Source organism: Mesoplodon bidens (assembly GCF_964165515.1).
Source record: "Mesoplodon bidens genome assembly, chromosome: 15".
Classification (NCBI taxonomy): Eukaryota; Metazoa; Chordata; class Mammalia; order Artiodactyla; family Ziphiidae; genus Mesoplodon; species Mesoplodon bidens.
In genome coordinates, this window is record NC_138171.1 from 72,428,520 (window position 1) to 72,439,147 (window position 10,628).

The 10,628-nt window shown below is 51.5% G+C and overlaps 2 protein-coding genes across 2 annotated transcripts in view; one reads left to right on the forward strand and one right to left on the reverse strand.

Annotated features, from left to right (window-relative positions):
* Nucleotides 1–2,454, forward strand: part of CRLS1 (cardiolipin synthase 1) — a 26,243-nt gene extending 23,789 nt beyond the window's left edge. Inside the window, exon 7 of the mRNA XM_081255425.1 lies at nt 1,758–2,454. Coding sequence (XP_081111551.1) covers nt 1,758–2,019 — 262 coding nt within the window. The 3' untranslated portion in view covers nt 2,020–2,454. The remainder of the gene's footprint in view (nt 1–1,757) is intronic.
* LRRN4 (leucine rich repeat neuronal 4) overlaps nt 1–10,018 on the reverse strand; it is a 12,003-nt gene extending 1,985 nt beyond the window's left edge. Inside the window, exons 1-3 of the mRNA XM_081255424.1 lie at nt 9,307–10,018; nt 7,250–7,454; nt 1,458–1,595 (exon numbers count right to left, since the gene is read on the reverse strand). Coding sequence (XP_081111550.1) covers nt 1,458–1,595; nt 7,250–7,454; nt 9,307–9,964 — 1,001 coding nt within the window. The 5' untranslated portion in view covers nt 9,965–10,018. The remainder of the gene's footprint in view (nt 1–1,457; nt 1,596–7,249; nt 7,455–9,306) is intronic.
* Nucleotides 10,019–10,628: the final 610 nt, after the last annotated feature.

Consider the following 10,628-nt stretch of genomic DNA (forward strand, 5'->3'; position numbering starts at 1 on the left):
GGCTTTGAGTCCTCAGTGCAGATAATTCCTCTCCAATCCTTGTGACACATCTGACAGGTACCATGTGGTACCAACACATGCAACATGGGTCACCCCAGTGACCTTCAGGGCAACCTGTGTAGGAGGCTCCCCTCATCACTCCCATTGTGCAGAGAAGAAAATGGGAACTCAGAAAGAGGGACGAACTGCCCAAGAGAGCGTGGCTAGTAAATGCAGAGCCAAAACCCAGGGTGAGCCCGGTGAGGGGCAGTCCAGATGCTCTAAGTGTGGTCTGCCATCTTATTCTCACCTGTCTGCCTCCTAGTGGTGAGTACTGATAACAACACTCATCCTAGCTAACATTTTTGAGTGCTCGCTGCATGCTAGGGACTATTGCTAACACTTCACTGTATGAACCAATCTAGTCTGCACTACCTCATGAAGTAGGCACTATTATCCCCATTTTACAGATGAGGAGGTAGAGGCACAAAGAGGTTAAGTCACAGCCAAAATCAACAGTAGTAAGTACTCTCAACCTTTTCATTCATACCAGAGTAAGACCCTTCACTGCAAAGGGCCTGGGTGCCAGAGGCAACATGAAGGGGTCAAGGGGGCAGGCTGAGCCCCACTTGATATCCAGGCTTGCGTGAGAGGTGAGAAAAGAACCCCACAGGACAGGGCTCTCAAAGTGAGCTGCAAGGAGAACAGATTAGCTGGTGAAGGTGGTTTGAGGGTGCTCAAGACCAGAGGTGTCCCCAGCCCCCATCCTCTCCTGGTGGCCGGCCTGGGCATGGCTCCCCACTGCAAAACAACTCTCCAGCCAGCAGCCAATGGGAAGTCTCCATAGGAATTCTTTTTCTCCTGTCTCACGAGAGAGCTCTATAAGCCCACTGGCCCTGGACTTAGAGGCCAGGCCCCGTTTGGGGACTCGGTGGGGCCCAGTGGTTAAGAGCACATTTTTGGAAGACGATATAGATCCTGCCTCCTCCACCCAGCGGCTACGTGAATCTAAGCAAGTACCTCTCTTCCTTGGGCCCCAATTCGCTTGTTTGTAAAATAAGCAATGATAACTCCGCTTTAGCAGAGACAAGCTAGCTCTTTACTTCTCCCACTTTCTTTTCCTAGCGGGCACACAGCTAGACTACATTTCCCAGCCTCCCTTGTAGTAGGCGTGGCCTGCTAAGTGACATCTGGCCAATGGGATGTGAGTGACGGTGGTGAGCTCCACCTCCTGGGCTGGCCCATTAAAACCTCCTGAGTCGGGGGTCCTCCATGCTCTCTGCCCCTCTGGCTGGCTGGGAGGGAAGTAGAGCCTCTATGTCCTGGGTTCTTGAGTGTGACTACATGGGGAACGGCCGCCCCACCCAGCACTGCCAACTTGTCCAGCATGGTTACATGAGCAAGATATGAGCTGTGAGAACTTTAGCTCCGGAGGGCAGGCCCTCACCCCTCAGTCGTCTGCTTTGTAAATGTGTTACCTGCTTAGGGCAATCCTCTTTGCATCCACGAGGAGCCAGGACAACTCACAGCTGCAAGTGAGGGGGTTACCAAAGAGGTTGATGGACAGGACCTGGGAGGAATGCAGGTTCCAAGGAGGGAAGGAACTCAAGTTGCAGCTGAAATGCACAAAAATCTATTAAGTCAGTCTTTTACAATCAGGTCAAAACTATACCCAGAGAGCCACGGTGGTATCATGGGAAATCCATTCTGTTAGGTGCTAGATGATACTGCTTTGAGCAAACTCTTCATAACCTTGGATTTTTTTTTTTCATCTGTAGGGATACAAACCTAACCCAGTCAGTATCACCCCTCATAACAAATGGAGACAATCCTCCCTGCTGGTTATATCAAAAAGAGTCTGTGATGATGAAAGTGTTTATAAATATAAATCTCTACACAAAAGTAAGATATTGTTGGACTTCCCTGGTGGCGCAGTGGCTAAGAATCCGCCTGCCAATGCAGGGGACACGGGTTCGAGCCCAGGCCCAGGAAGATCCCACATGCCGCAGAGCAACTAAGCCCGTGCACCACAACTACTGAGCCTGCGCTCTAGAGCCCGCGAGTCACAACTACTGAGCCCACGTGCCACAACTACTGAAGCCTGCGGGCCTAGAGCCCATGCTCCACAACAAGAGAAGCCACCACAATGAGAAGCCCACACACTGCAAGGAAGAGCAGCCCCGCTGGCCGCAACTAGAGAACGCCCGCCCACAGCAACAAAGACCCAACACAGCCAAGATAAATAAGTAATAAAATAAAAGATATTTTTTTAAAAAGTAAGATATTGTTATTATAGACCAGTCACAAGAAATGGCAGAAATTCTTAATTAGTGAGAACACTCTTGAACATATACTATTGCAGTTGAACTGCAGCTGATGGCACTCAACACCAGTCCTTTGGAAGATGCCTCACTGAAGTGTATCAGTTAGTTCTTGCTAACTTAGCTTAAAATAATAAATATTTATTCTTTTTCATGATTCTGTGGATTGACTCAGTGATTTTTATGATCTGGGCCGGCTCAGCTGGGCCTGAAAGATCTAGGATGGCCTCCCATATATGGAGCCTCAGCTGGGTTTGCCGGGACCTCTCTCCATGTGTCTCCCATCACCCAGGAGGCTAGCGCAGGCTTGCACACATGGTGGTGGACCAGTCAGTCCCCACCAGCAAGAGAGGGCGAGCCCCAACTTGCTCATCTGCTTTTGTTTCTGCTTATATAACATTTGCTAATGTCCCTCTGGCCTAAACAAGTCACATGGCCACGCCCAGCTTCAAGGGGTGGAGAACAGACTCTACTTCCTGATGGGAGGACCTGTAAAGTACATTGCAAAGGGGTGTGTCTACAGGGATGGGAGGAATTACCAGGGCTATTTTTGCAAACAATGTACCACACCTAGCAATGGCAGGTCCTCTCCTGGTTTTCCGCTTTTTCTGCCCAGAACCTCACTGAGAGTTTGGCCTCAACTGTCTCAACTCCTGGAGTCTCCTGGCCTCTTGTACATGTTCTCAGTTATAATCTGAGCATCATGAGCAACAGGAGTTACACTCTATCTACAGGCCTCTTGGGATCAAAGGCTGGCTTTTCTCCATCTGCCTGGGAAACATCCACCTTCTCCTCCTGCTCTGGGGGAGATGCAGATGTTCTGGGCAAGGAAGGACCTACCACCCAGATCTGCTCTAACACTCCTGGCCAGTGGGCACCTGACAGTTATCCCCTGTGGAGCACTGAATATATGTGTGTGCCATTTATATTGAAACTTAAGCTGTACCCACATATATGGGTATATATATGCAAATGCTCGCTTTTAGCAGGATTCACAGAGATAGAGTAGAAATCTTAGGATGGGAGTTTACTTAGCACTTCATCTTTCAAAGGAAATATTTTTCTTTTTGCCTGAAGGGGAGAGGAAAAGGATTACCGTATTTTGGGGGAAGTAACGTTGCTTAGTGGTTCAGGTAACATTATCTCATTGATCATGAGGTAGATAATATTTCACTTTTTTTTTTTTTTTGGCTGTGCTTGTGGGATCTTATCTCCCTCACCAGGAATTGAACCTGGTTCCCGGCAGTGAGAGCGCCAACTCCTAACCACTGGACCGCCAGGGAATTCCCAATATTTCACTCATTTTATAAATAAGGAAAAGGAGTCCTTTCCTTTCTGACAGCACTTTCTGCCATCCAGTGCAACTTGCATATGATAAAGACAAGCTGCATTTGCCATCCACATGCTGAGGGAGAACCTGCATCACATCCTGGCGCATGATGGCACCCAGGTGTTCTCTGCATCTGAGCTTACAGAGCCCTAGTGTGGAAGAAGTTTCCCCTCGCCCTCTAAACAATCCCTTTTCTCTTTTTTTGCTGAAATATTGCCAAAGGCGTCTCCCTCCTGCATGTAGTGTTGTCGGAGAGGACTGTGGATGGCGTTGGGCATGCCGGGTGGGCAGAGCAGCCAGGAGGGTGCCATCCCTTCTTCAGAGGGTGCTGGCTGTGCCAGGGCACGCACACGTCCCCCAGCATCTATCACAGATAGCCTCCCAGGGGAGGCTGTGGGTGAGCTAAGGAGAGCCAGAAGCAAGGTGGGCTGAGAAGAAGGGAAGAGGATCCAGCAGGGGAGAGGGCAGTTAATGAGCTTCAGAGGCTTGAGAGCTCCCAGCCTTCTGGGAGTGACTCCTCCCCCAGCTGGAGCACAGTGGGGTACAGTGGGGGCCTGGGCTGAGCCAGCCAGAGAGTTAAACCTTTCCCTCCAGCCACGGAAAGCATGGAAAGGTTCTCATTTGGCTTAAGTCTCAATCAGATTACAATTTAGACAGATCTCTTGGCTGAATATGGTGACTGGGTTACAAGGGTTCTTGACCTGAAGTCCTTGGAGACAGGGTCTGTGAACTTGGATGGAGAATATTACTTCTTTACTTTCACAAACCTCTAACTGAAATTTACCATTTGCTACAGTGGCGAAAGAAGGCAGCAAATCACAGGTGAATCACCAACAAATCACAGATATGTCCATATCAGTTTTCAGTAGTTTTCTGTCATTTATAATCATCAAAATTATGGAAGTTATTGGACCTGCTGCTGGATTTTGTTATTTACGGTGTTAAATAAAGAAGCACACCCCACACACATATATTCCTAAAACACACATTTAAAAACGTTTTGTTAACTATAATTGGTTTCTTTGGAATCCTACGTACGTACCCTACTTTATGTACATCAGAACATTCTTCTGAGAAAGGCCCATAGGCTTCACAGACTGCCACAGGAGTCCATGGCACAGAAACGTTTGAGACTTCCTGCACTAACATGTGGGCCTCTGAAGGTGGAGTCACCGATTAGAAGGCTCTTGGTTATTGGGGTAGGGAATGATGAGAACCTGATATCAATCTGCCCTTCAGGGCGGGTAGGAAGGGCTGGCACAGGAGCTATTGGGAATGGAGACCAGACTGGACCTGGTAACTGGGGAGCCAACCTTAAGATCCGTCTGCACCTGCACTGACTCTTCAACCCACTCCCATCTGGCTCCACTGAGAAAGAATGTCACCAACACCCCACATTTTGCCAAATCCTACGGCATCAGACAAGGGGGTGGGGACAATGCTAGAGGAAGCATGTAGCGTGAGAAATGACATGCAAAAAAGGTATAAGAAGTGGAAATAGCCAATGACCTTAAGAAGGCCTATGCAGAAAGGATGGAGAAGCACCAGGGCAACATCCTGAGGACAAGGAGAGAGTGTCAAGAGGGAGGAAAGACTCAACAAGGGGCTCAGTGGATAGAGAAGTGTCCACTGGATGTAGCAGCTGAAATGCCACTGGTCCCATTCAATCATGAAGCTGAAGTGGGTGGTCAGATTGCAGCGAACTGAGAAGTGTAGGGATGAGAGGAAGCAGCCACCACTTCTTTTTTTTTTTTTTTTTTTTTTGCGGTACGCGGGCCTCTCACTGTTGCGGCCTCTCCCGTTGCGGAGCACAGACTCCGGACGCGCAGGCTCAGCGGCCATGGCTCACGGGCCCAGCCGCTGCGCGGCATGTGGGATCCTCCCGGACCGGGGCACGAACCCGTGTCCCCTGCATCGGCAGGCGGACTCTCAACCACTGTGCCACCAGGGAAGCCCAGCCACCACTTCTGACCCAGGTATGCCTGCTTTTCTTGGGGTCTAGGTTGCCTTTTTCCACCTGGTGAGTTTGGACTCACCGTTGAAGATATGGATCAATGATGTTCTTCTTCCAGTCTGCTGGAGCTGATCGTTAACCCCACTTGCCTTATAGCATGGTACATGGTGTGTGCCTCTGTTACTGATCCCAGCATATCGTGACAATTGGCAGATGTCCGCTGCCTACAGAACTGTGCACTCCCTGAAAGCAAGGGCCATGCTGTCATCACCACCACCACCATCACCCTCCACAGCATCATTGTTACTGGTGCCTTCACCACTATCCCCATCAGCATCCACCATCATCACCTGATGCCTCCTCCACCATCTCTGTGCTGAGGGCGCTCAGTTAGGGATGTCCAGCCCAGGCCTTCCATGATTTCCAGGCTCATGTATCTAGCTGTGTGCTACATCCTGAAAGACCTATGAGACATCCAGTGGAGATACCCAGGAGTAATAACACAAACCTCCTGTTCTGTGCCAGGCGCTGTTCTAGGCACATATCAAAACATTTCTTCTCACAACAGTGCAGTGGAGGGAGAATTTGATCATTATCCCCATTTCACAGATGAGGAAACTGAGCCACAGAAGCACTAGGTAACTTGCCCCAACTCACATAGCTAGTAAGTGGTGGGTGGAGTCAGGATTGAGCTCAGGCAGTTTGGTCCCATATTTGATAACCTTAAATAATGCTGCATCAGTCTGAAGCTCAAAAGAGGAGTCTGAGCCAGAGATGATATCACTCTCATCCCATCCACATCATCACCACTGCCACCATCGTCATCACCATTACCATCCTATCACCAGTTCACCATCATCAGGGTTACCACTACCACCATCACTGTCATCATTATCTCACCTTCATCACAACCGCCATGACGATCTTAACTAATGTTATAGAGCACACACAATGTGCCAGGCACTGAGCTAAGTGCTTTGCATGTTCTATGTCATTTTCCCTTGTGATAAGCCCCACAGTGAGTACTCTGGAGCTAGCAGAGTAAAAAGAGAAGTGGCTACGTTTGAGAGTGATGGTGCGGCAACAGTGCTTGCTGCCCAGGGCCCAGCTGTGGGCCCACAGGAAAGGAGGTGGCCTGGGATCATCTTCAAAGGGACGTCGCCCTTCCTGCTAGAAGTCAGGACAGTAGTTGCTCTTGGGAAGGAGGGCAGATATAGTGAAACTTGGGACATCCACTGGGCCAGACGGCACCATCCCCAGGTCCCAATGCAAGTAGGACCTGCTCAAGCCCTGGAAGGGGCTGCTGACTTGCATAAACACATGGGGAAGCAGGTGGATGGAGAAATAGAGAAGACCCTGATGCCCTCAACTCCTCTTCCCACTGCAAGTTTCTCATCCTGGGCTTAAAGGAAACTTAACATGCATGAGAGTTTGAAGTTTTAACATCACTCTGGACAGGACTGATTTGCTTGGTTTTTAGGCTGGATGGACTCTCTAGGATGTGCCCACCATATCACCCGAAGGATGAAGAGGAACAAGACCCCGGCGAGGCCTTCAAGGAGCAATGGAAGGAAAAGTAAGGTCTGGTTTATCCTATAAAATAGTTACGCCTATTCAACTTAGTGTACTGGGCAAAACTCAGTCACGTGCTTCAGGAACACTTACTTCTGGAAATGAAGGACCTGTAGGAGAGGCGCGTCTTGAAAGATGTGTGTATGGACAGAGGTAAGTGCTGGCGAATCTTGACAATCCAGCTGCTGCAGGTCAGGGCTCATCTTGAAAATGTCCCCCTCCAGGCTGTTCAGCCTGGGCATCTTCCTTAGGTAGAGGGACGTGAGCTTCGGCAGGTCTCTGATCCATCCAGACTGAACTGAAACACAGAGGGGCAACTGCCCACTACCTGGGAAGGCATAAACCCAGGAGGCCGGCACAGGATTAAGGAAACGACGAGAGTGACAAGGTGAGTGGTGAAGGTCATTGCAGAGCATGGGTACAGCGGGCAGCTTTGGGAATCTCAGAAGCATGAGCCATTTCAGCTGGAAGGGCCCTCGGAGATGACCAGTTCTTCCTTTTCCAGCCCCAGGTGGCTGAGGCCCCAGAGGACAATGACTGGCGAAAGGCCACACAGTGGGTAAGGGACAGGGTGGGGCTTGACCCCAGGACACTGTCTCCAAGTCCACTGTTGCCCCACCCTCTTGTTAAACCCCACACAGAAGTACCCCAGCCTTTACTCTGGTGGCTACTAGGAGCAAGGGAAACCTTTGAGGAATGTAAGGAAGGAGAGGAGGAGTGAGGCAGGAGGAGGCCCAGGAAGCTCATTTCGTGGCTCTCCTAGTAAATGGAGAACGTGCCCCTTCTCCTGTTTCCTGTTCTTTGTTCTCTTGTCGGTGGTGGAACAGGTGATTACAGTAAGTCCCCTACATATGAACATTCAAGTTGTGAACTTTCAAAGATGCGAACATGCATTCGCATGTCCAATCATGTAAGTTAGTCCTATTTGAGGAGGCACTGTTAGTTTTTGAGGCACAGGACTAGAATGTGTAGAACAGTACATGAAGTTTGCAGCAGCCGTTCAGAATGCAATCCAGTGCTACCGTGTCATCTATGATAAGAAAAAAGGAGCTAATACTCAGATACCACTGGATTTTTGTCTTAAGAGGGTAGATAGAATTGAATCCAGCAAGGAAGCAGAACCTATGCCATCAACGTCAGGCGTGAGTAAAATGGCAGCTTGCCCTCCGTCTCCTGTTGCTGGCGACCCTTCAGCTCTACCATCTCCCACCTCCTCTCCCTCCTCCAGTCAGTGAGTCTTCTTTCCTGTTCACTCGATGCCAGCCCCTGGATGCCAGCTGTTGTACTGGACTACTGTACTTTTCAAGGTAGTGTACGGTAGGATTAAAAAATGTTTTCTTTATTTTTTGTGTTTGTTTCTTATGTATTATTTGTGTGAAAAGTATTACAAACCTATTACAGTACAGTACTATATAGCCGATTGTGTTAGTTGGGTACCTGGGCTGACTTTGTTGGGCTTACCAACAAATTGGACTTACGAGCACGTTCTAGGAACAGAACTCCTTCGTATGTAGGGGACTTACTGTGTAGACGAGAAGTGTTTTTAAAAAATAACACCAACCTTGTGAATCAGAGTCAGAACATGCCAAATACAGGAAAACAGGTATTCTCACCTCCCTCCTGTGTCTTATTGAAGAATTCAACATTCACAGAAAGAGTTTTAGCCAACTGAATAGAAATCAATGAAGGCATCCTCTGAGCATCAGGTGCTTCTCGTTAACTAAATGTTTGGTACCAAGTTCTTCCATTCATCAGCTCCAAAGCACTGCATCCACTCCCCATTCTACAAGCATTGACCAGCTCTGCTGGGGAGCAGAACAGAAAGGCTAAAAGTGTGGGCTCTGGACCCAGAACGCTTGGGTTCGGATGTGGAGGCACCGCTAGTGACCTGGGAGGCCGCGGGCCAGCCATTCCCCTTTCTCTGTGCCCTGGTTCCCTCGCATGCAGAACGGAGATAATCGTCCCCACCTCTTGGGACTCAAGGAGTGAAGCCTGATGCGGCGCTTCGAACAGGGTGCCCTCTGCTCGGGGAATCTCGGGGCGGGTCTTTTTGAGGGGTCTTGTGAGCAGGCGCCAGGGGCAGCGCCCCTCGAGGAAGTTCACAGCCCTTTCTCCCCAGATCGCCGGCCCCTCGGGCTCGACACACTCACCGCGCCGGAGGAACGTGCCGCTGAGATCCAGGACCTCGAGCGCAGCCAGGGGCGCGCCACCAGCCCCCGCGAAGGCAGCGTCGGCGATGCCCTCGTGGTCGCCGCGGCCCAGAGCGGTGCAGGACAGGTTGAGCAGGCGCAGCGCGGGGAAGCAGGCGAAGGCTCCGGTCTGCAGCGCCCGCAGCGGGTTCCCGGCCAGCGCGAGAGTTCGGAGGCCGGGCAGCACGGGCCCGGAGCACGGCGGCAGGGCTTCCAGCAGGTTGTAGCTGAGGTCGAGCGTGTGCAGTCCCGCGGGCGCGCCGGGGCCCCAGAGCAGCGCGGCGATGCGGTTGTGGCGCAGCGTCAGCACCTGCAGCCGCGGCAGGTGACCGAGCTCGGGCGCGCTCAGGGCGCGCAGCAGGTTGTGGCTGCCGTCGAGACTGTGCAGCGCGCGCGGCAGGCAGCCCGGCAGGCGCTCCAGGCCGCGGTTCGCGAGGGTCAGGGTCGTGATTCCCGCGGTGGGGAGCCCTTCGCAGGGCGAGACCGTGGCGTTGCCGGCCCAGCTCCCCCAGGGACCCTGGTGAGTGAGCTGGAAAACTGGGACCTTCTGGAGAGGCCCCGCCCGGCTCGGGCGCGGCGCCGTCGACGGCAGCAGCAGCAGCACCAGAGCCCACCACATAGCGTTTGGCTGGAGACAGAGCAGCGGACCAACCCATTAAATGCATCGGAAACGCGGAACGAAGGGGCAAATGCGCCGCCCCCCACCCCCGTCGCCTCTTCCCCAGGAAGAGCCCAGCCCTGGATGTTCCCTGAAGGGCGAGGGGCTGTTCCCCCGCGTCCCCAGATGTGCGGTGACTTGGTCCCTGCCTGCTTTGCCCCATCGTCTCCCGCATGGACCCCGAGGCACCTCCTGCCCTTTCTCCCCCTAGCTTTGCCTTTCCCTCTCATTCACTCGAGGGTTTCCACCCACAGGTGACCCCTTGAGGAAGGCCTCCCTTATCTGCTCCTGAACTTTCCAGCAACCTTCTCCCTTTGCTTGTCCCCATCCCATGAGTTTCTGGGGGGAAGGGAACGTGGCCTTTCTCTTTGCAGATTCTCCCCAGGTGTGCAGACGCTGCTGCATAAACGTATATTAGTAACACGCCAGTGGATGGCCTCAGTCGGGAGGAAGCTCTGCTGGGGTATAATAAACATGGGACCTAAGGAAGACTTTATTAGTTCCAACGACACTCAGTTGCCCCAATTTTCCCCCTGAGAACTGCGGAGCCACAAGTGAGTCCAGTTTGCCTGTAACCTAGTTTGCAAGTCACACTTTAAATCCTGGGATCTCTTTCTTGGGAGGG